Raw genomic sequence first — 26,391 nt, forward strand, 5'->3', positions numbered from 1 at the left:
CCTGACACCCCTTCGCTCCGCCTCTGCCCCGCCTCCGTCCCGCCTCCGCCCCCAGAGCGCGCTCACTGCCTCGCCTGCAATGACAGAAAAAAGCACAATTTTCAGCAGGCGAGGCAGAGCAGGAGCGCGCCTCAATGAGCTTCAATTTACTATGTCCCAGGCCTTTGGCTGCTGTTACATTTTGACACTACAAGCAGGGTCAAGCTTAGGGCAGTTTATAGAGCAGATCACTATGTTAGAACTCATGATCCCCCTCTCTGCTCCTCTGGGCCTCTGTTTGAGGAATGGGAGAATGCTCTGCAGAGGGGTCTCCACCTGTAGCAGGTCCCTGAGACCCTGCAGGGAGATGTGGCTGTAACATTCCTTGCTGGAGAAGATGGCAGGGATATCCTGGTGCTTCCCCCTGAGCAGTAGGGGGAATTGTACCTTTAAAGCATATTATATTGTGTTGCCTAAGAGAAAACCATAATGTGTCTTCATTAACTAAACAGGAGAAAGAAAGAAACCCAGAGGAGGAAGGAATAATATGGAATTTATTATTTAAAAAAAACTAACACACATTGTATTTATTCAAAGCTGTTTTTATTCATTTCCAATTAGTATGTCTCATGACATCCACACAGCTGCCCATAAGAGAATTAACATTCTTTAGCAGGGACACAATCACCGTTGCGGTTAGATAGGAACATATCCTTGCAGAAACAGCCTGGAACACACATCCGAATGCAAGATTCAGGTTCTTTGTTGCGGTTGGCACAGTTTTTAGGGCAGGGGCTGCCACACTTCTTATACTCTCTGTGCTTTCCTTCACATCCTAACTCTGCCAGCAAAAAGGAAAACAGAGATAAGGAAGATAGAAAACAGAATACCTGTCACCAACATAACATATATACCACAGGCAAATGTAGGACATATCCCTCCCCAATACAGATATACATTATAGGCTTTATTTACTAAGCAATGCTACTCTATAAGTATAGACTGGCCTTCATCACCCATTCACATGAAAGGGGCCATAAGGTGTCTTCTAGCATGCAAAGTGGCTTATGGAGTGGCACTCCACAGTTATTATGGCCCAATATCCTGGACTCCAACATACAGTGGCGGCCGCCTTTACTCTAAAGCGGCTGCCACCACGGGAATTTTTAACCCGCGGATGGCGCGCGGCTCTTTTCGGCTCTTTTCGGCCGGTTTTCCCGCGCCTCGGGTGCTTTCAATGATAAGCGCCATGAGCGCTTATCTGTTGAAGCGGCCGCCGCGCGGGAAACTCCGTTCAAATCGGAGAAAAGCCCCGCATTTAACCCTGGCAAGCTTTAGAATAAAGCTGGCCGGGACAGTACATTACAGACACAGGGATGGAGACGGAGATGGAGATCATCTAAAAAGTTAATATCAGTTTTTGATTACCTGGGAGGATTAACGCGGCGGGTCCCATTCCCAAGCAGGGACCCCGCAGGGATAATCCACCAGGGCCACTTACTTTTTGGGCATTGTGCGTGACTGTGGTGCGTTCCAGCGACTATACGCGATCGCTGCACCGAAAACAGCAAGAGTGGCTACATCTGCATTGTAAGAGAAAAGGGTGGAGTACTAGCCACAGGGCCTGCGGTGCCTTTCCACCAAACTACCCCTTGCAGTGCACTCTCCTACGTGAATAAACTAGTATATTACATCTGGACTGGTCGTGTGGTAGTGGTACCGAGAATTGTTTAATTAAACATATTATGACCCCTAATTTGTGTATTGCTTGTTGGGTTATAAATAAAAACAATACTTTAATAAACTCAATCTGTAAGAGACGTGTTCAGAGGTACGCAATGGAGACTGTTTTAAGGTGAAATTAAAATAAGGCTTTATTGCGCCTGTCACTTTAAACACAGCAAACATGTAAATCAGCAAACAAAATCCGCTCCACTTTGGAGTATATATACTGTACACTTGTAGTCCAGCTCTCTTTACTGTAACTGCATGGTTACGATTCACCGGCCCAAATCATAAGGACATTATATATATATTTATATATATATATATAAAAAGACATAGATAACAGTCTTATAAGAAAAGTCTTATCTGTCTCGTAGTTGTTGGAGGAAGGCTTCTCTCTTTCCTAGGTTACTGCCTTTTCCTCAGGTTATCTCAGCATTCTGGTGTAGAAGTCTTGTGAGCTCCAGACATCTGTGATCCCTCTGTCAGTCTCATCTGTGAGACTCAGGAACCTCTGCTCTGTCTGTTTACTTGGTCAGCCCAGTTGTGGACTAAGGAATCTCTCTTCCTGTCTCAAAGGCAGGCTTTTCTAACCAACCTCTAATCAGCCAGGTGGTGTTGGTTAATTGACTACCAGCAGTTAACCGCAACACGGCTGGATTAGAGGCACTTTTTTGAACAGGGACAAATCCCCTGTTACACAATCACTAAAATAAAGTTGGGCAATAATTCCTATGCACAAACAAACATGAACAATGGTGTATTTATAATATAAACACCTTAGAGGGATTGTAAGCCCCTCTTAACATATAACCTCCTTGTAATTAAATATTGATCATTATAGCAGTACAGTCTCTACATAGAGATTGCTATTGAGGGTTAATATACCCTCCGTATGGTTAAGTGTTTATCAATACAGTGTTACAGTTCCTTCGTGAAGATGGCTGTTTGGAGGTATGTACAGTATGGACAGATGGTCTGAGTGACCCGCGTCCTCAATATGTCTACAGTATATCTAATATTCGCATATCACTAAAAACCTGATTACCTAATAGACATATGGTTAGATGAGCCCCATGTAGTAAATGGCGACATATCTCAGTTTAAATATATGTTGAGCTGGTATTATTATCTACTAGTATATGTTCACTAGGAGCTAGGTGACTATATCCTAGTACTATTAGGCGCTTGTCGCAAAGTATCTCAACATGTTGTATATACAGTAGTTGAAATGTACTTGTTAAAATGTACTATTAAACCGAGGTATGTCAACATTTACTACATGGGGCTCATCTAACCATATGTCTGTTAGGTTATCAGGTTCTGAGTGATATGCCAATATTAGATATACTGTAGATATATTGAGGACGCGGGTCACGCAGACCATCTGCCCATACATATCTTCACGAAGGGACTGTAACACTGTATTGATCAACACTTAACCATAACGAGGGTATATTAACCCTCAATAGCAATCTCTACTTAGAGACTGTACTGCTATAGTGATCAATATTTAATTACAAGGAGGTTTTATGTTAAGAGGGGCTTACAATCCCTTTAAGGTTTTTAAATTCTAAATATACCATTGTTCATGTTTGTATGTGCATAGGTTTTATTGCCCCGCTTTATTTTAGTGATTGAGTTTATTAAAGTATTGTTTTTTTTGTAACCCAACAAGCAATACACAAATTAGGGGTCATGTTGCAGGGTACATGCAACCACACACGCGGGTTCTCTTGATAAAGCTTATTTGCCAAACAGACCTTATAGCAGTAATCTCTTCAGTATTTCACTCCTGTCTCCTGACCAGCTAGCCTGCATGTGTGTACAGAGGCGGCACATTTTATTTGAGTGCGGCTAGCTTCGCAAGCCTGGGGATGCCCCGGAATGCTAGCCGCACTCCCTCGGCGTGCCGCGCGTCATCGACGCGCGGTCACGAGTCATCGGGAGCCTGCGCCCCCTGCACGCTCGTCTAGGGCTCCCCGAGGGAGCCCTGGTGTCCCGCGATGTGGGGGACGGTGGCAGGGGGTTCCGGGGGACCCGGCGGACCCGGCAGCGGGAGGGAGAAAGCCCGATCGGAGGGCGCTCCTCCGTGTCTTCGGCGCACGCCCGGCATCCTCTGGCGCGCGCCAGGTTACTGCTGCGGCCGAGAACGGGCAAATGCTCGAATAAACTCGGCCGCAGCAGTACATCCTGGGGTTTTTTAAACACCTTGATTATGCAGCTGGGGTCAGACTAATTAAGCAGCCCTTCTCAACTGAAACTTAACCTCCTCACTGCTACACTGCAAGGCTAAACATAGGTTTGCCAGGAATATGGCTGGTGACGTTTATTCACCCTGTCACATTCCTCTCCTGTTAGTGTGTGGCTGGGGCCACGCACGGCTGAAGCCCGACCATCCACCCCTTCTCTAGAAAAGAAGTCAGCATTTGCATTTTCTTTTCCAGGCCTGTGCTGAATCTCAAATGAGAAGGGTTGGAGGGCCATATACCACCTGGTCAATCTAGCATTGGAGTCCTTCATACTATTTAACCACTTCAATGGAGCATAGTCCGTCACCAGAGTAAAATGGACTCCTGCCAGGGAATGCCTCAAAGCCTCCATTGTCACTCCTTATCAATCACTGAGTAGTTTTTTCCCTGGGGAACAATTTCCTACTCAGAAAAAGGATCAGATGTTCAACTCCCTCAAACTGTTGTGACAACACTGCCCCTAGCCCTATCTCTGATGCATCGGTTTGCACTACAAAAGGCCTGTCTGGCTTCTAAGGACGGGACCCTCTGATAGACACCTTTTTATGTCCTCAAAGGCTCTCTGACACTCCCTTGACCATACCACTTGTGTAGAGGCACACTTTTTTGTGAGGTCCGTTAATGGGGCTGCAACTTCCGAGTAGTTGGGGATGAACCGCCAATAGTATCCTCCTAAACCCAGCAGAGAGCGTACCTGCGTTTTTGTTTGGGGGGTCGGAACTTCTTTCAGGGCAGCTACTGTACCTTGTCGGCTAGTGGCCTTACTTTTCCATCTCCCACTGCATACCCCAAGTATTTGGTTTCCGCCTTACCTAAGGCACATTTCTTAGGGTTGGCTATGAGCGCTGCCTCTCTTAGAGATTTGAGGACCGCTTTCAGCCTATTTAGATGGTTTACTATACATGACAATGTCATCTAGGTAGGCTGTGGCATAAGCCCTATGGGGTCTCAGGATAAAGTGCATCTCTGAAATGTGGCTGTGGCTTCATGCAGTCCAAATGGCATTGTCATAAACTAGTATAAACCCATGGGAGTGGCAAAGACTGTTTTGCACTTGGACTTTTCCTCTAAAGGTATTTGCCAGTATCCTTTTGTTAAGTCCAGCGTGGATATATATTCCGCGTTACCAAGGGCGTCAATTAACTCGTTCACCCTTGGCATCGGATATGCGTCAAACTTGGATACCGCATTGACCTTTCGGAGGTCCACACAAAATCTTACCTTACCATCGGGTTTAGGGATCATAACTAGTGGACTACACCACTCACTGCATGATTCCTCAATCACTCCTAAGTGTAACATTTCTTGTACCTCCTTCTCTACCAGGGCCCTACGACTTTCAGGCAACCTATAAGGACGGGAACGTACTTTTACCCCGGGTGCTGTCTCGATCACATGTGAAATTAAAATAGTTTGCCCTGGCAAATCAGAAAAAACATCATGGAATTGTGTAATTATTTCTAACAAGTCCCCTTTTTGTTCAGAGGACAACTGTCTACCCATTGGGATTTTAGTGTCACCCACAATGTTCTCCCATGGGGGCTGAGGACCCAAGTCCGTTTCCTCCTCCGCAAGGTGGATGAATAGAGACCGCTGCATCTTCCAGGGTTTCAGCAAGTTGACATGGTAAATTTGTTTACCCTTCCTGGACCCTGGTTGAGCGATCTCATAATCCACATCACCCGTGCGGTGGAGTACTTTGAATGGGCCCTGCCATTTGGCTAGGAGTTTGCTCTCACAACTGGGTAACAACAACATCACCTGATCTCCTGGGTGAAACACTCTCATACGAACATTTTGATTGTAATGTCTCTCCTGACTGTCCTGGGCTGATCTAAGATTCTCCCTAGCAAAATGGCCGACCACATCTAGGCGCTTCCTAAAGTCAAATACATATTGCAGGGTATTCTTAGAAGGGGACCGCTGTTCCTCCCAGGACTCCTTTGGGAGGTCTAGGATACTCCGGGGTTGGCGGCCATACAGCAGTTCAAATGGAGAGAATCCCGTGGAGGCCTGGGGAACTTCCCGCACTGCAAACAGCAGAAAAGGGAGAAGTTCATTCCAGGTTCTCTTCCCTGAATCTACAAATTTTCTCAGCATCCCTTTTAGAGTTCGGTTAAATCTTTCCACCAATCCGTCAGTCTGTGGATGGTAGACCGATGTCCGAACCGACTTGACCTCTAGTAATTTTAAGACATCCTGCATTAGTTTAGCCATAAAATTTGTACCTTGGTCTGTCAACAAAACCTGGGGAAGTCCAACACGTGAGAACAGCTTCAACAACTCGTTGGCCTCTTGCTTCGCCATTGCTGTTCTCAGGGGGAACGCCTCAGGATATCTTGTTGCATAGTCAACTATTACAAGAATAAACCTGTGTCCTTTAGCAGAAGGTTCTAGAGGTCCTACCAAGTCTACCCCAATCCCCTCAAAGGGAACTGACACCAAGGGTAGAGGTACCAAAGGGGCTGGTTTTTGTCCCTTCGGACTAGTTAGCTGGCAATCCGGACATGCCGCACATAACTTTGCAATATCACTATGCATCCCTGGCCAATAGAATCGGGACAAAATACGATCCAATGTTTTATCCCTGCCCAGGCGACCACCCCAAGGGACAGTATGGGGTAGAGTGAACACAGATTTAACAAACACCTTGGGAACCAATATCTGCCTGGTGACCTCCCCTGTTTGTGTCTGCCTATTCACCATATACAGGATATCATTCGATAATTCAAAATGGGGGAATACTATCACCCCCTGTGCATTCAATATCTGCTCATCAATTTTGACTACTTTATCATACTGTCTAACAAGGATTGGGTTTTCCCTTTGCCTCTGGCGAAAATCAGGGAGGTATAGGTCTGGTAAATCTCCAGGGCCCATATCCCCCTCCCTCTGGCCATCCCCAGTCATCACTTGTGACTTCTGGCTACTAGAATGGTCACCGTGAGACTCAGATTTCTGCAACCAGTCCTGTTTGTCGGAGCGTCTTTGCTTCCGAGTCTTTTGAACCCGGTGTCTACTGGGAAAAAGGTCTGCCGAGAAGGGGAACAGTTTGCCTGGGTTCTCCTGAGCCATAGAATAAGGCTCCTCGTGAGAGACTGGAGCCATTTGGTCCAAAAAGAAAGGCCAGTCCCGGCCGAGCACAATGGGGGCATGGAACCAAGGAGTGACTCCTACTTTGAGGTAGGCCTCCTGACCTTATACCTGTAGCCGGATTTTGGCCGTCGGATACCGTTTTACATCGCCGTGTATACATTCTATACTCCATGGGGAGTCAAAAGAACACACGTTAGGCGGTAACAGTTCCTGGAAGACCAGAGCTTTCCCAGAGCCCAAATCTACAAGGGTCTGGACATTTTTCCCCCAACCTGGGCTGGAAGTAGCCAGGGCTTGTAACTTTCTCCAGTGAAGGCCGAGGCGACGGTCCTGCTGAAGGAACAATTCATCTGTGGACAGTCCACATGCCGGTGGCCTTGTTCTCCGCAGGCGGAACATGGAGAGGGTTCCCTCGCAGGAGGGTGCCGCGGATAGCACTCCGCTGGACCGGATACTGGAGACCAGGCATCTGGTGGGTCCTGAGATACAAGAAAAGATGGGGGAGCACAGTTTCAAGAAAAGGGCGGTTAGTGGTGTGTCCTAATTGGACTAGTAATTGATATAGTGAGAGACACCTCTATTGAGGCGACAATCTATTGAGCGGACTCCATCTAAGAGTAATGCACATACAGTAATGTGTGTATGTAAGTAGGATGATACAAGGATAATAGAAATATGTACAAAAGACTTACACGGCCTTGTGTAAGTTCTTGCACATCAAGGTATCTTTGGATGGGTTGTCTTCTTTGCAGGGTCTGTTCTTTTACGGTCGTGACTTCTCTCCTTGCTGTCCCTTCCGCTTTCCTCGTTGAATGAGTATCTCCCTCCATGGGGTTTTTATCTCATGGAAACGAAAAAATGATTAGTTCAATATAAATATACAGCAATTTTAATATGGCGAGGGTGATTGAACAATCAACCATTGCTATGCAATGGTATACTTAAACACTCACACGGGCCAATGTGAGCGTTCTCCTATCATGGTATCTTGATATTTCCCGTTTAGGAGGTCAACACAGGGCTTCAGATGATGTTGTCTATAAGTATCTGGCTTCTACATAGAAATAAAAACAAGGGGAGTGGCTTCTTTGTTTTACATTCATTTGTCTTGTACATGTACAGTCCATTGTTTTTTATCCTTAATAAAGTTCTATACCCCTTGGACCTTAGTGTCCTATAGTCGACCCTCATTCCTCCACTTAATCATAAGGGGACCTCACCAGGAACATCAGGAATACCAGAAGGGAAAAAGAAACCCCTACAAGTGTGTACTCACACTGGCCCGTGTGAGTATTTTGCTATATCGCTTTTACTCCCATTCACTCTAAATATCAGGCTATATACATATGTATATCTGCCAGATACTTATAGACAACATCATCTGAAGCCCTGTGTTAACCTCTTAAACGGGAAATATCAAGATACCATGATAGGAGAACGCTCACATTGGCCCGTGTGAGTGTTTAAGTATACCATTGCATAGCAACGGTTGATTGTTCAATCACCCTCGCCATATTAAAATTGCTGTATATTTATATTGAACTAATCATTTTTTCGTTTCCATGAGATAAAAACCCCCTGGAGGGAGAAACTCATTCAACGAGGAAAGCGGAAGGGACAACAAGGAGAGAAGTCACGACCATAAAAGAACAGACCCGGCAAAGAAGACAACCCATCCAGAGATACCTTGATGTGCTAGAACTTACACAAGGCTGTGTAAGTCTTTTGTACATATTTCTATTATCCTTGTACCATCCTACTTACATACACACATTACTGTATGTGCATTACTCTTAGATGTAGTCCGCTCAATAGATTGTCGCCTCAATAGAGGTGTCTCTCACTATATCAATTACTAGTCCAATTAGGACACACCACTAACCACCCTTTTCCTGAAACTGTGCTCCCCCATCTTTTCTTGTATCTCATTGCCAACAAGGGTCCTGGATAGATCCTGCTGGGGTTCCGAGTCACAGGAGGACATCTTAAGAACATTGTACTCAGGCTGTATTACATTACTTTTCTTTGTACACCTTATACACGTCATGCGGAGATAGCGCCCGGGTACTTTTTCGAACAAAATTCCCATCTGGTGGGTCCTGTGGGTGACGTCCTCGGAAGTTCCTCTCATTTGGCGACCAGCCGACATCAGGAAGGGGATGAGGATCTCGGTGGTGCCCGGCGTTTTGACGTCTTCCTTGTTGGAAGGACTGCTCCTTTCGTGGCACTTGGCGGTTGCGTATGGAGGGGCCGTAGTTTCCCCGTTGTTCCAATCTCCCTCTTTGGGTATCCGCAAGTGCTGGTGAAGTTGGATCCATCGGGTCCAAGGCACTCGCCTGATCCTCAGCCCCAAGGAAGTTCTCAACGAGTCGGAACGCCAAAGCTAGGGTTTCAGCAGCATGGCGTTTTACCCACGAGCGTACAGAAGGGGGTATTATCTGTAGGAATTGTTCCAAAACCACTTGCACAAGATTTGCCTCCTTAGTGCGCTCCTTGGGTTTTATCCAGCGAGTACACAAGTCCAATAACCGCTGAGCGAGGACCCGGGGTCTCATCTTAGCGGTGTACTTCAGGTTCTCATCTTAGCGGTGTACTTCAGGTTCTGGAACTGCTGCCGGTAGGTCTCTGGGGTCAGACCAAAGCGATCCAGTATGGCGGCTTTTACTTGTTGGTAGTCCATTGCCTGATCTGCTGGGAGGCCCTGATATGAGGCCTGGGCTTCTCCTATGAGGAGCGGGGCCAAAGCAGTTGCCCAGCAATCTGCAGCCCAGCCCTGAGCTTCGGCAACCCTTTCAAATGTCAGTAGAAAAGCCTCTGGATCCTCGTTGAGAGCCATTTTCCTCAGGAGGACCGGGGGTTTGTTCGCAAGTTCAGGACTTGCAGACCCCTGGAATTGGGTCAGCAGCTTGGCCATGCACTCATCCTGTGCTGCCTGCTGCAGGGTTAGGCACTGGGTTTGCTGCTGCAATAGTAGTTGGGCCTGCTCCTGCATTAACAGTCCCTGCTGTTTGGTCTGCTCCTGCATTAATAGTCCCTGCTGTCTAGTCTGCTCGCACAGAAACTCTTTTAAAAATTCTTCCATTTTTCTCATTTTTGTGTGTTTTTGTGGCCCTTCAACTGCAAGGGCCTCTCAAAATCCTGGCACTTCTGACACCATATGTTGCAGGGTACATGCAACCACACACGCGGGTTCTCTTGATAAGGCTTATTTATTGAGCCTTAAAAACATACAGCACACAAAAACAAAATAGCTTCTCTTCAGCATACAAAAACAAAATAGCTTCTCTTCAGCAGACAAAAACAAAATAGCTTCTCTTCAGCATAGTAAACAAGGCAGCTTCTCTTCAGCATGCAGGACACAGACAGTTCATCACATATGTACTTTGACAAACAGACCTTATAGCAGTAATCTCTTCAGTATTTCACCCCTGTCTCCTGACCAGCTAGCCTGCATGTGTGTACATCCCGGGGGATTTAAAACACATTGATTATGCCCCTGGGGTCAGACTAATTAAGCAGCCCTTCTCAACTGAAATGTAACCTTCTCATTGCTGCACTGCAAGCCTAAACATGGGTTTGCCAAGTATATGGCTGGTGACGTTTATTCACCCTGTCACAAGTTATAATATGTTTAATTAAACAATTCTCAGTACCACTACCACACGACCAGTCCAGTTGTAATATACTAGTTTATTCACGTAGGAGAGTGCACTGTAAGGGGTACTTTGGTGGAAAGGCACCGCAGGCCCTACGGCTAGAACTCCACCCTTTTCTCACTCAAATTAATTTAATTACCCTAGTGCACCCCTATTTATGGTAATAGGTAGAGCTGATGAGTTCATACATCTGTATTGTACTTCATATAAGGTTCTTGGTGTAAGAATAAAGTGTATGTCTTTGGTAACTTATATTGCAGTTACATACTGTACATATTTTTTAGGGACTGGATCTTTTCCAGACAGATACAGTATCTGAGGAAACACTTTCCAACACAAATCCACCATTGGACTGACCCACGTTGGTGCCTGTACACTCATGGTGCTTCCTTTCACCAGGTCTCCTCCTCTTCCATTTACCAGCCCTGGAGCAGCTATCAGCTCTGATCTGCCGTACGTGCTTTGTGAGAATCTTCTCAATTCCTCAAGAGAAACAGGCATGGCTACCTGGTCCCTCTAAATAGCAGGATTATCCCTTAGGTTATTAGTTTATAAATTACTAAAAGGATCGCCTGTATTGTTTGGGGGGAAATGGGTAATGGAAAAGTGAGACAAATCTCATGAAATGCAAAGGGCAGATAGGAGCTGAAGCGGTTCTCTTCCTTGCGGCCAGCGGTCCTCATAAGTGCTGGTGAAGCATCGGTGAATGGAGAGAGGAGACTCGGCGAGGAGGTGCACTGTGGGAGTATTAACACAAAGGTGAGTCAGCCACAGCCTACAATTGGAAGCAGTGGGCATTGTTAGATGTGCTTGTGATGAAAGAAATCCCATTGTGAGCGCATATATTTATTTTAAACCTGATTTATTCATTGAAGGTGCTACAACATGAGAAGCTGTGTAATTTGCAGTTGAAAAGCAAGACATTAATTGTATATGTTTGTATTGATGTTACGTATGTTCTTCTTTAGATCAGAAACAACCCCGGAACACAGAGTGCTTCACATGTGGGGGGTGGATTAAATTGCTTAGAACAAGTGATGGGACAGGCAGAGCCACACTCATTATAAACTCTGTGATCACCAACACATTCTGTTAAGAAGTAAGGCAAACCCAGTGATGAGGTGTCCGGGTATGGAAGACACAACCCCCCACTCCTTATCGCAGTTAAGATAAAACTGGAAGGAAAGCCAATCTTATTTGTGCACTGAGCTCTTACATACAGTATGGTGAATACCGGCACACTGGTTCCAAGTCCTGACACTATGTCCAGACATTATGTCCTAATACTATACATGCACAGAATATAGAGAAAACTATGCCACTTTGGAACCTTGACAGGCTGCATGGACCCTGCTTCTCCTCTATACCTATAGTATGTTCCGCTATAGATTGCATCTTACTGTATGAACCTTTCGGTCCACAATACCAACTAAATAATTCAATCCTGCACCAGTATTTGTATATTACCTGTGCAAATAGGACACTGGTTCTTATCCACACAAATAGAGGTTCCGTTATAAAGCAGCACAAATCCGTCATTACAGAAGCATCCAGCATTGCAGGTTTTGGTACAAACAGGGGGTTCTTCGTAATTATCACAAGACAAAGGGCAAGAGGGCCCACACTTCTCATAATGCATGTTCCGTGCGCAACCTGTTAGGTGTTAATAAAAAGGAAATGTTAGACACACTATAAATTCACTCACTGGAAACATGATACAGAGCATTTATCTATCCGAAAGTCTTCCCATACCCTCCAATACTAGAGGGTCCTGTAGTACAGTAAGGGCTATACTGTAGTTACTTAGCTGTGCGATTCCATAAGGGACTGTCCCCTCCAGTGCCACAAGATACCTTATTGGTCCATTCACTTGATTGGATGGTAAGTTTCTTCCTTAAACAGAAGAGGGTCTATATACTAAAGTCTCCCAGCTGCAAAAATAGGGCAAAGACAATGAAAACAGAGCCATATTTATCATGGAAAAGGAATCCCACTGAAAGTAATGAGATTTTCCTGTATAAATCTGGTCCAATTATTTTGCATAGATGTTTCCCCAGTTTTGGAACTGGGAATCTTTAGTAAATAACTTTGAAGGTATATTATGGAATAGCACCACTTAGCGAATATGGGACAAAATATGTTACAGTCCTCTCCAGCAATGTAGAGGGTTATTAACTCAATTATCCCGACTGTTACCACAAAACTGACACCAGATTTATCAAAGAAAACAATGCATTCAATAGTATTCCTTTTATTTAATGAATATGGTGTTTTCTGCCCTGGTTTTGCCAGTCTTTAGTAAATAGACCCTATGGTATTCCGTCATAGCGAGCTATTTACTTAGAGTGGGGTTTAGCGTTAGCACCTACAGGCCAAGGCATGTTCTGCTGTAAATAGTGCAGAGGTGTAAATTTTACAAATAGACAACTAAATGCAATCTTACATGTATTTGTTAAAATCACAATATAGCCGTGATAGGATTAAAGTGAGTGGGCCGTACAGCCACCAAGGAGTTAATCTTTTTAAGAGAGCAGTTCTAGTTCCGTTTCTTGTGGTTTCCCCATGGAATGTCGCGGGTCCATGACTCGGGTGACAATAACACCATTAAGGAAAGTGTTTCCATGCCCACGGGAACGCCACGTGATGTAACCGCATCACGTGACCTCCGTTGCTATGGCAACGAGAAGTGACGTCACAACGTTACGCAGCGTCACGTTGTCATGGCAACGGACATCACTTGATGTGGTTATGTCACGTGGTGTTGCCGTTGGCATGGCAACGTTTCGTCATTTGACGCCACGCTGCCATATTGACTGAGATGAAAGCAGGGAAAAGATGCTGGTAGCTGGTACATGCCGCCCGACTCCCGCCGCATGAAGGTTAGAACCGGTTATTAAAATTTTAGAATCCCACCACTGAAAATAATAATCTTCCATTACTTTGAATTAGTACAAGTACATTAAAGCTGGTAAAATATCTAGCACTCTGCACTCAATTAACACAATGACACTATACCTATGAGACTAGTGAGGCACTAACGCCAGCTCCGAGCTTTCTGCAGCCGGACAGAATAGTGCAAACGCCAATAACCACTCGGCTTTTTTTCTTTAGTAAATCACACGTTTCAATGAACGTTCTCACGCAGGACATACAAACACGGAAGAAAATACGGAACACGGTATTAGTGTTTTAGTAATCGAACGGTACAATACAGCCAAAAGAACTTTGGAATTAAAAATGTATGAAAAATATATTTTTAAAATAGCTTAAAACTCTTTGGAATTAAAGAACCTTGGTAATTAAAAGTAAATATATGAAAAAATATATTCTAAAATAGCTTAAAAATCCTTAAATAAAATCCTTAGATAAAATTTAAATGGAATTGTGTGTTTTTTTTGTGAACAGAAGCAGAATACGTGCTATATGTGGATGACTAACAGGGTGTGTTTATATAGCCTGTTGTTGGTCTGAGGTAAAAAGGGGATAATGGGGCTGGTTAGCAGAGTTTAATGCGCAGTCTTTCCTTCACGGAATGCTGCTAAAAACAATAGCTTTCTCACCCTCCTGGTGGGGGCAGTACGTGAGTTGCTTCTCTCCCGGGGGCCCAAATAGGAAGAAAAGGGCCGAACTCGGTGAGTGAGCAAAATAGAATTTATTAGGTACAGAAAACAAAGTAACACTCACGGTACAGCTTTAAAACAGCCCAGCATCAGCCTGATCGTCCGGTGATATTCCTCTCACCAGTACAGCTCCCGTGGTCGCGTCCGACGGCGGGACCGGAAGAGGAGGTCTTACCGGATGTCAGCAGGCTGGCTGGGTCCTTCAATCAATGGGCTCCGGCAGGGAACAACTAGTTTCGCAATAATGCTTCGTCAGGAACCTGACGAAGCATTATTGCGAAACTAGTTGTTCCCTGCCGGAGCCCATTGATTGAAGGACCCAGCCAGCCTGCTGACATCCGGTAAGACCTCCTCTTCCGGTCCCGCCGTCGGACGCGACCACGGGAGCTGTACTGGTGAGAGGAATATCACCGGACGATCAGGCTGATGCTGGGCTGTTTTAAAGCTGTACCGTGAGTGTTACTTTGTTTTCTGTACCTAATAAATTCTATTTTGCTCACTCACCGAGTTCGGCCCTTTTCTTCCTATTTGGGCCCCCGGGAGAGAAGCAACTCACGTACTGCCCCCACCAGGAGGGTGAGAAAGCTATTGTTTTTAGCAGCATTCCGTGAAGGAAAGACTGCGCATTAAACTCTGCTAACCAGCCCCATTATCCCCTTTTTACCTCAGACCAACAACAGGCTATATAAACACACCCTGTTAGTCATCCACATATAGCACGTATTCTGCTTCTGTTCACAAAAAAACCACACAATTCCATTTAAATTTTATCTAAGGATTTTATTTAAGGATTTTTAAGCTATTTTAGAATATATTTTTTCATATATTTACTTTTAATTACCAAGGTTCTTTAATTCCAAAGAGTTTTAAGCTATTTTAAAAATATATTTTTCATACATTTTTAATTCCAAAGTTCTTTTGGCTGTATTGTACCGTTCGATTACTAAAACACTAATACCGTGTTCCATATCTTCCTATCCTCTTATCTCTACGTTTGAGCAAAATCCCGTGCGCTGACCAACCCTCCACCTCCACTGCAACTACAAGAAGATTCCGGGCTTTATCTTCTCTACTGGTCCAGCTGCAGAAAACAACAAGGGCAAGTATACACTACCCTTTCTTTGGTTACACACTACCACACAGGCAACATCACAAGCCTATACAAATAGGGAGCGCCCCAACCTCTTTTCTTTTTGTCACGGAAGAAAATACATCAGAATAAGCTTGATACATGTTAATCGGTGGACACACAAGGTATTCTGGGATTTCTGTGTTTGTTTTGTAGATGTAGCCAGGTCCCCCTCTGTCTGTTAACCTCCCTCACCTTGCTGGCGATTGCGGGTGCCGCCGAGCCCAATGTCATGGAAGAAAATACGACCAAATAAGCTCATACAGTACATGTTTATCGGCGAACGCAAAAGGTATTTTAGGATTTCTTGTTTGCTTGTAGGATTTTGCCCTTTGTATGTATATTTGTATATCTTTTTTTATATAGCGCTATCCATGTACATAGGGCGTCACAGCAGTAATACACGTAATATAATAGCAATAAGCGCTTCATACATAGGGACAAATAAGTCCTGGCCCTGATGAGCTTTTAAAAAGAAAAATTAACAATATAAAATAAAATATAGTGTTACAGATTTAGCAGAGGTTATTACCCCCGTTAACATGATAACATGTGGGTTCTCAGCCTTGCAGAGAACCGCTCGCTCACCCAGGGATAGTGGCAACTTATGCATGGTGAGTATCACCTCTTGGCTCCCTCCACCTTGCTCACTCCGCATGAGCCCAGCTCGGTCATCTGTGAGCAGAGTATCAGTGTGCTGCCGCAATAACCCGGGCTGGCCCCTACCTGCTATCCTCTCTGGTGTACACCCCTCTCCGCCTGGTCCTCTTTTCAGCCTGCCTCCCTCTCCCATCTCTGGCCTGCACCTCTCTCCTCCTGCAACTCAGCAGTCTCAGCGCTCTCAGGGCTGCACTTCCACCGGACTTACATACTCATCCTCCAGGTGCCGGTCCCTCTGTCCTCCTCACTGAGCTCAATGTGGGAGGTTTAGGTCTCCCAGGGAGGCACCAGCAGGAGAGACCACAGTCACAGATAGGTGCGTGTTTGTCTATGCTTGCATCCATTGTCATTTGGGACTGTGTGTCATTCTGCGCCCCTTCCCCTCTGTGTCATCGTCCCCCAACGTGGGACCATTTTGTGCTCCCACCATGTGACATTCTGCTCTGGCAGCAAAAAGAAAGCTGCAACATCGTAGGAAGATGACATTGTGACTTTCCTTTGGTGATCCCGCAGCCATATTAGCTGATTTTCCTGTTACACACTGACACATGAATTCTAGTGTTTGCAGCATTGGTATGGTGTAAATACACTTATACACTATACAGTATATGCTTACTTGGTGGTTGCGTTAGTTGTCCATTCACTGGCAGAAATGGCAGACCTGCAAAACAGGGGAAATGTTTGCAATTAATGTTGTAAATCTTTGTGCATTTGTGTCTGTGTCCCACTCTTTAGATTAGATTTATAAATATATTACTATTATCATGAAATTCCGCTCTATGAAGTAACCTTTTCTATGCTGGTTGATAGAAGCGCTGAATCAGCGGCCCCTTTAGCCCTGAAGCGTTTAGTAGCTATTGTTCTGCAGAGTGTATATCTGTAAGAGTGGGTACAGTGCATTAGTATTTACCAATCCAGTAAAAAACCTAGTCAACATAGAGCAAAAAACCTAGTCCACAGTTTAAGACCCAATGCAAAGAACATTGTCACAGGTTCTTATCTGACTGATGTAGCTAGGCCAATCATTGGGTCTTTTCTGTTATATGTATGAGGAGTGTTACAATTAATTCTCTTAGTATTGGCAGTCGGCATGGAATGACTGGCAGGTATTGTACATGCAGTGAAGTCCCAGTGCAGTGACACTAATAGTATTAAGCTACAATATAAATGTTTCAAATTACATTGTATCAATCTGCAGGAATAGCTGTAATGCTTTTTATATTTAATCGCTGTTCAGATCAACTTCAAAATCAGAATGTGCATCACATCTCCAATGGATCAAAGTACAGTATTTTGCTTTGTATTAGCACTTTGTTCATATCACAAAGCAATATGGAGGTTAGTCATAGGGAGTAAATGCAACCAATTATTTCATATAACAATACCATGTATTAGTTTCTGAATCTCTCACTATTATACCTTAACTCTTATGTGGGCCAATTAAACTGGCAGGTGTTAGCTAATAGGAGTGTTAGGATCCATGTCTGCTGCCTGCCTCACAGCATCAAATGTGCAAACATGGAAATGTTACATTTTATACAGAACCTAAACTAGAGATTACATTGGGATCCATACAGTATGCAATCACATTGTAGTACTGCAGCAATCTGTCTGAGGCACTGATTTAATCACTGCTGGAGATTATCACGTCAGCTATTCAGTAAGCCTCGATAAGTGGGCGATAAACGCATGAATTGCCAACAATTTCAGCCGTCATAAACAAATCGCCGGCGAGCGGCAACAAGCCACTTATCGGCAGGTTCTGAAACTCATGCAATTCTAGAGCCGCGATTAGGTTATCGAGGCCTATTGAGGCTAATCGTGGCTCTAGAATAGAGAGTTTATCCAAAATCCTCACGCCAGGAAAAGTTAGCATGAGGCCGGTGAGAAGCTGCAGAGAGGATACAGGACTTAGAAAAAAAATGCTTTTTTTTCTGAATCGGATTGATACCGGGGGGCTAAGGCAATTAAATGGTTAACCCCTCCCGCTACCCACCAAAGGTCAAATACCCCCTTCACCCACCCCTGCTACCTACAAAAAATACTAATTCCCACCTACTCTACCCCCACATGATTGATGCCAGAGGCCGCAGGGGTCCACAGGTTGTCCCCTTGGGTGTTAATGGGCCCTTGGGTGGTCCCCGTGGGTGTCCAGGGGTCCTCAGGTGGCCCGGCGGATGTCTGTGGGCCCTCGGTTGGTCCCCACGGTGTCTGTGTGTCCTCCGGTAATCCATGTGGGTGTCTGTGGGCTCTCAGGTGGTCCCGTTGGTGTCTGGGGGCCCTCAGGTGGTCCACGCGGGTGTCCGGGGTGCCTCGGGTTGACCCTGCATGTCCCCATTGGCCTGCGGTACAAATCCTGTGGCAAGTTTTTTTGCAATACATAGAAATAAATACACCCCCTCCCAGCCCCCCCGAACACATACAGTACAGTAAGGGGAACAATAACTATTATCCAGATATGGATAATAGTGTATTTGCCCATTCTAAAATAAAACATTCAGACAGACAGCATAAATAAACCTTTCTACTTACCCCTGCCATCATGAAGGGCGTGCTCGTCAGCATACTGCAGGTCCATGTCCTCCGATGCCTGCAAGAATACATGAAAACATGCATACTAATGGCCCCTAACGCCTTAATCACCTTAGAGGTTAATAACCACTATAGTAAGAGGTTAAACCACCCTCCCCCGCTACCCACTTGAGAGGCCGAACCACCCACCCCAGGACCACTATACCCACCCTGTAACCATTTATTGGCATAGTAGTACATAATACCCATATAAAATGGGTATGATAAGCCACTAGAGCAGTCAATGGTCACCCTAATAAAAAAGCATGAAGGTCACAAATACACAATAATAAAAGATATACACAAGCAACTAAACACCCCAATTAAATAAATAAAAGCACTAGCCAACCAATGAAAAAAAATAAAAGCCCTAGCCAACCAATTAAATACATAAAGCACTAGCCAACCAATCAATTTAATAAATAAAAGCACTAACCAACAAAATAATTAATGTATTTAAACCAGTAGCCAACAAATAAATAATTAATTTTAAACGCTAACCTATCCTAAAATGTTCTAAAAACAAGCCATCCAAAATCCAAATAATTGAATCCAAACAATATAAACAAATAGAAAAAATTACAATCAATTCAAAACAAGCATTTTCCAAAAATATATTGGCTGTTACTGTAGTTATCTGTACCCTGAAGGGGCACAGATTAATACATTATCAGTCAATGGGCAATCACAAACATAAACAGTCAATGGGCAATCACAAACATAAAAATAAATAAATACAATGAAAAAACCTGAAAAAAAGACATCTACATACATTCAATATTTTACTTACCTTTAGAAGTCTTCACCCTCCGAATCCCATATCTGCAATCTCTTGTACCGCAACGCCAACCACCTTGAGGACCAGCATCAGGTAAAAAAAAATCTTCTTTCTTTTGTCTTCTATCACCGTCTTCTTTCTTCATCTGTGATTATTTTTATCTTTTCTTTAATCTTCCCTTCATCTTTAAATCCAAAGCCCCATGGCAAATCCAGAACAGGATGCTCTCTCGTCGGCATCTTGAGGTAAAATGAGATGTACAGGCCTTATATAGGGCCTGTGACGTTAGATTTTATGGTCAGATGGTACAGCTCCAATTCAATTGGATGCCGTTTCATGTGCCCGCCTCTTTTTTTTTTTAAGGTTGTGATGTCATCTTCAAGGGAGGTACGTCACATCCTTAAAACCACATGACTATATCACGTGGTATTACAGCCAATTGGATTAAAGATAATCCCATTGGTTGCTGTACCATGTGATAGGTTACATTAGTTCAAAAGGATGAGACGTCACTTTAAGGGATGATGTCACATCCTTTTGAACTAATGTGACCTATCACATAGTACAGCAACCAATGGGATTGTCTTCAATCCCATTGGCTGTAATACCATGTGATATAGCCATGTGGTTTTAAGGATGTTACGTACCTCCCTTGAAAATGACGTCACATCCTTTAAAAAAAAAAAAAGTCGGGCACATGATACAGTATCCAATCAGATTGGAGCTGGACCATCTGATCATAAAATATGACATCACAGGGCATATGTAAGGCCTGTACATCTCATTTTACCTTAAGAAGCTGACGAGAGAACACCCCGTTCTGGATTTACCATTGGGTTTTGGATTGACAGATGAAGATAGAAGAATAAAGAAAAGATAAAAATAATGACAGATGAAGAAAGAAGATGGTGATAGGAGATAAAAGAAAGAATATTTTTTTTACCTGATGCTGGTCTTCAAAGTGGATGGCGTTGGATTGCGGGTGATGATGTCGCGGTACGAGAGATTGCAGATACAACGGGATTCGGAGGGTAAAGACTTCTAAAGGTAAGTAAAATATTGAATGTATGTAATTGTCTTTTTTTCAGGTTTTTTCTTTTTATTTATTTATTTTTATGTTTGTGATTGCCCATTGACTGATAATGTATTAATCTTTGCCCCTTTAGGGCAGTGACAGCCAATGCATTTTTTTTGGCAAATGCTTGTTTTGAATTGATGGTAATTGTTCTATTTGTTTTTATTGTTTGGATTCAAATGTTTGGATTTTGGATGGCTTGTTTTTAGCACATTTTAGGATTTGTTGGCATATAAAATTAATTACTTGTTCTGATGGCAACTGGTTTAAATTCATTAACTGTTTTGTTGGCTAGTGTTTAAAATGTATTAATTGATTTGTAGGTTAGTGCTTTTATTTATTAAATAGAATGGTTGGCTAGTGCAGCGGTGCGCAAAGTGATGGGTGCGCCCCCCAGGGGAGCACGAGATTCTCTGCGGGGGTGAAGGGGTTTACAGAGGCCCCACACGCTTCCCGAAGGCATTTCAATTAATGCCGGGGGAACTGCAGGGCCTCTGTAAACTTTACTAACCTAGATTCAGATGCCCCTGGTTATGAATCGCCATGGCAACGCAGCATCAAATAACACAGCGGGGTCATGTGACGTCACATTGCCATGACGTCATGACGCCAGGACTTATGAATCAAGTTACCTTGATTTGAGGGGGGTTGGGGGGGGGGCGAGGAGAGGGGGAATGCCATCAGGGGGGTGCAGGGGTAAAAACTTTGCACCCCCCTGGGCTAGTGCTTTAATTTATGTATTTAATTGGTTGGCTAGTGCTTTTATTTATTTAATTGGTTGGCTAGTGCTTTAATTTTTTTAATTGGGGAGTTTAGATGCTTGTGTATATCTTTTATTATGGTGTATTTTTAGCCTTCATGCTTTTTTATTAGGGTGACCTTTGACTGCTCTAGTGGCTTATCATGCCCATATTATATGGGTATGATGTACCACTATGCCAATCAATGGGTACAAGGTGGGTATAGTGGTCCTGGGGTGGGTGGTTGGGCCTTCCTGGTGGGTAGCGGGGGAGGGTGTGTTAACCCCTTAATTACTTTAGCTGTTATTAACCGCTACGGTGATTAAGTGATTAGGGGCCATCAGATTGTATTTTTTCATGTATTCTTGCTGGCATCGGAGGACATGGACCTGCAGTATGCTGACGAGGGTGCACTTAATGATGGCAGGGGTAAGTAGAAAGGTTTATTTACTTTATTTATGCTGGCTGTCTAATGTTTTATTTTAGAATGGGCAAATGCAGTATTATCTATATCTGGATAATAGTTATTTTGCCCATTACGGTATTGTATGTGTTGGGAGGGGGTATTTATTTCTATGTATTGCAAAAAAAAGATTTGCCACAGGATTGGTGCCGATGGCCAGCAGGGACCCGCAGGGACAACCCGAGGGCCCACAGACACCACCTGAGGACCCCCACAGGGATCACCTGAGGACCTCCGGACACCCCTTGGGATCACCCAAGGGCCCACAGACACCGGTGAGGACCACCTGGGAACCCCCAGAGACTACCCAAGGGCCCCCAGACACCCACGTGGACCACCTGAGGACCCCCAGACACACGCAAAGACCACCCGAGAGCCCCCAGATACCCATGGGGACCACCCGAGGGCCCCCATGCACCCGTGGGGACCACCTGAGGGGCTACAGACACCCACAGGGACCACCTGAGGACCCCTGACACTGGTGGGGTCCACCCAAGGGCACACAGACACCTGCAGGGAACACCTGTCGACCCTGGGCACCCGCAAGGACCACTAAGGGCCCACAGACACCCACTGGGAACACCTTAGGGCCCCCGGACACCTGCAGCCTCTGGTATCAATCATGTGGGGGTAGAGGAGGTGGGTATTAGTGTTGTTGTGTTTTTAATGTTTATTGTGGGTAGCAGCTGCTTTAATATACATTTTAATATTAGGGTAGTTGAGCAGGGGATCTCCGGAGCAGAACAGCATTTGAGGTCCGGGGACCCCCTGCTTCCAGAGATAAAGGCCCCGTTATGAAGTGCCGGTATCTCCTATGCATTTTAATGTACCGCGTCACGTGACAGTAGGAATAAAATGCATAGGAGATACTGTCACCCCATAACGGGGCCTGTATCTCGGGAAACAGGGAGTCCCCGGACCTGAAATCAACGCGCTTCTACTCCGGAGACCCCCTGCTCATCTACACTAGTATTACATTTTTTATTAAAATAAAAATTAATTTCGGGCGAGATTTGCGCAGGGAGAGGCGGTTCTCTCTGTGCAGCTCTCTCTGCTGCTGAAAGAAATCACCGGGTAAGGCCTTTTCAGAGAGACGATCATCACGCCGCCGGCTACTCACCCGTTTTGTGAATTTTGCTATCACATTTAATCGAGGATTTCTGAATACCGTGATAGCAACGCTCAAAAAACAGGCGTTTTAAATGGCCCGGCCCTTTTCTTTATGAACTCTTATAGCATAGGCCCCTTTGGGTCTCTAGAATCAAGGGGTCCAATGAGATGAAATTATCGCAGTTCAGCTCTGGAAACCCACCTGCTTCATATGTATTTTTTAAAGCAGTGGTTAGAATGCGGCTTTAATCTATTTTCTGTGATGGGGCCCAGTAATGCATTACATTGTAGCACATCGTCTATCCGCATTGCTGCTAGTTGGATCCACAAAAGTAATGAGTTGGAATCGCATCTGATAATGGAAGTGTTACGGATTTTTACACATTTTCCTCATTGTAATACTTATATGACCTTGTATTAGAATAAATATGTAGTCACTCTTCTTTGTTTAAACAGAGTATAAAATTCAGTAGATGAAAGAAATCCAGTAAGAAAAAACGCGTCAGAGTACCTGCCAGGACTACTCATGTATCTGTTTTTTAATCAATAAATCTTTTTCTACAAGTCCTGTGTTAACCACGTCTTTTCGGAAGCTGCGCTCCAGTTTTTTCCTACCGGATTTCTTTCACCTAGCTATGTGCGTGCTTGGATGCACGCCACGCTGAAGATCTCCTGGATTCTTACTACAACCTCCTGCACTGTGCTCCCATGCAGGGGGAACTACACAAGCCAAGCCACACGGTGCCCAGCTGATTTCCCCGGCGTTCCAGTCATCACGACGTCACACGTCAGTGTAGGAGACGCAGATGGAACACATACCGGAGGAGCTGGCGGCAAACGGTCAGCTCATTGAGGACTTCCTTCATCTCTATTGGGCTTCTCTCAACCATCAGTACAGAGCTACGCAGCTTACACCGCGCTGTTCCCCTCCTCCCCCCAGGTTCCACTACCACTCAATCGTGAGTATATGTCAGGCACACTCTTAGTGCTATACGTGCATAGCCAGCTGCCCTGATCATTTAAATGTTTATGTAACACTGGAGGACGTGAGGAGGGGTTACATATTCATATTTACATTACTTTATGGACTTACATTCCTCTCTTTAAGGATCTTCAAGCACCAAATGTACAAATGCATATGTATTCATTGAGCACCAATATTCTCTAGGGCAGACCTTAGGCCTGGATTCAAACTTTCGTATAAAATTCAGTATTAATCCCGGGATTAAAGGTTTCTGTGGCTGTAGTAATTGCTGTGGGCCAGCAAAGGGAAGGAGAATAAGTGGAGTGAAGCTGCTTACCTTCAGATTATGAAGTTTGTGAATACAATACTAGCAGCATTATATATCTGTCCTCATCTTGATAGATCATTTTATAGGGATGGGAAGGGTGACTATAATAGCATAATGTGTTGTACACTAGCAAGGATACAAAGAGGGATAGCAGTAATTGCTGCATGGGATTACAGGATCTGTGTTTCTATACCATGAATAAATATAGGTGAGAAGTGATGAAATACAATGACATGGGGTCCTTAGTAATATAAAAATATATATACTCACCCAATGTCAGCACCAGGAGGGTTACCCTAAATTCCATCTTTAATTATTCGTCCCAGGTTGATCAGTTGGCTAGGATGAGATAAAGGGAGAAAGTACATTAGGAGTAGGGATACAGATACAGAGAGAACTGATTTGTGGGTAATACACACACACATTTGCAATTAACAAATTCGGTAAATTAAACATCAAACAATTGTATAAACTTACACAGTCAGGCAATAAAGTTATAACAGCCAAGCAACATTTCCTACAAACTGTTTTACTGCATGTTTGTCTATTTCCGGTGGACTTTGTGTATAAAAGGAATGTTTTATTTTTTTTTCTGTTGAATAAACTCATTTTGATGACCTCATAGAATTCTGGCTAAAGTCTGTGGTGAGTAGAATATCATTAGAATGTAGCTATCGACTTGCCAATTGCCGATAGTTATGAGGGAGGCTCCTCGATAATTGACTGAAATACATGTGTCATTTGTCTATTTTCTCCTTAACAGAAGTTCCCTAAATATATAGTGTCCCCGGAGACCAAGACTAATGTCAAGGATCAACTCGTCAGACAGAAACAAATTGTTTATAAAATTAATTTATTGGAAAAAGATTATCCACAATTCTACAAATAAACAGACACTCATACTTACAACTGGGGAAACTGTTGATACCTTGCAGACCTCCTTGCAGAGATATCTCCTGTCCTTATTCCTGCACAATGCCTATAGGGACTGGTTTTCAGACCTAGGACAAGCACTGGAGCTCTGAATCTGCAGATGGAAATCACCACCAGAACTGGAGCTTAAGCTACTAACGGTCTCCCTCCCCACCTTTTTATACTCTTAACCCACAACTTTGAAACATTCCGGGCCACGTGCTGTCTTCATGCCAAACCCCTGACTGGTGGGTAGAAATGCAACATCAAAAAGAGAAACGTACAAACTGCTCAAGGGAAAGGTCATAGACACGTTTGCAACATTTCTCCTGCAAAACAAATGAACCCCTGGTCCATGAGGTGCTGGAACCAGGCTTACAATACAGATATACATACATACAGTATATAACATAATACCAATGTATTATTAACAGGTAGTGGTAATGGCAGACTTGACCATTATTAGCAGCAGTCATATTTACACCTACCATCACATATAGCTCATTGAAAGATCAACATATCTCATTTTCCTCTCTCTAATTCCCTTTATATAAGCTCTATCATGTTGCCAAGTACTATAACAACTCTCTTTATCATGATCCCGTAACAGATGCCAAATACTAGTCCTTATTATATACCATCTAAAATACATTTACCTGCTCCCAGCACACAGTGTGTAATATATACTGTATCTTTGTACACACATGAGGGTACTGTTGAAATGGACTGCGCGGGTCCCTGGAGATTAATTATTAGTAGTATTCAGAATCAATTTTGTCTGTGATGTCGTGTCCCAGAATCCATTTCTATGTGAAAGAATGTGTTCTTTGTAAGAATGAGTTTCGCTGACAGTAGATTTTCACTCTGTGCTTATGGCTCAATGCCCAGAATTATAGTGATAAGAATAAGACATATTCTGTTGTTGTTCAGAATTATAGTGATATGATGTACCCTGGCGTACCTTGTTGTTGTACTTAGCTGTTTTAAAGCAGTTTTTACGTACTTTTAGTGACCTTTTAAGATGCAAGGTTTAGAATAGGGAGTTGTCATTATAATCTGCCTAGTAACCAGTTAGACTTACCAGAACTCCCTCCTACTGTCTCTGTACGTTCTCCCTCCCTACCTACCAATTAGATTGTAAGCTCCTCGGGGCAGGGACTCCTCTTCCTTAATGTTACTTTTATGTCTAAAGCACTTATCCCCATGACCTGTTATTTATATTATCTGTTATTTATTTGATTACCACATGTATTACTACTGTGAAGCGCTATGTACATTAATGGCGCTATATAAATAAAGACATACAATACAATACAATACTATGAAAATGAAA

General features: G+C 43.9%; 1 protein-coding gene across 1 annotated transcript; it reads right to left on the minus strand.

Annotated features, from left to right (window-relative positions):
• Nucleotides 1-623: 623 nt before the first annotated feature.
• Nucleotides 624-25,230, minus strand: LOC142497837 (von Willebrand factor-like). The gene is made up of 5 exons (XM_075606198.1): nt 25,054-25,230; nt 24,417-24,485; nt 16,734-16,778; nt 12,176-12,361; nt 624-820 (listed from the first exon to the last, which is right to left on the minus strand). Exons 2-5 carry the CDS (start codon nt 24,451-24,453, stop codon nt 639-641), a joined length of 450 nt encoding a protein of 149 aa, XP_075462313.1. The 5' UTR covers nt 24,454-24,485; nt 25,054-25,230; the 3' UTR covers nt 624-638.
• Between the last annotated feature and the right edge of the window lie 1,161 nt (nt 25,231-26,391).

This window comes from Ascaphus truei, chromosome 6 (assembly GCF_040206685.1).
Source record: "Ascaphus truei isolate aAscTru1 chromosome 6, aAscTru1.hap1, whole genome shotgun sequence".
In the NCBI taxonomy this organism is placed as follows: Eukaryota; Metazoa; Chordata; class Amphibia; order Anura; family Ascaphidae; genus Ascaphus; species Ascaphus truei.

Coding starts and splice junctions, on each gene's coding strand:
- LOC142497837 (XM_075606198.1), bottom strand. CDS start 24,453: ATGGAATTTAGGGTAACCCTCCTGGTGCTGACATTGG. Junction 12,362..16,733: donor ACAACTAACGCAACCACCAA/GTAAGCATATAC, acceptor AACACCTAACAG/GTTGCGCACGGAACATGCAT. Junction 821..12,175: donor CCAGTGTCCTATTTGCACAG/GTAATATACAAA, acceptor TTTTGCTGGCAG/AGTTAGGATGTGAAGGAAAG.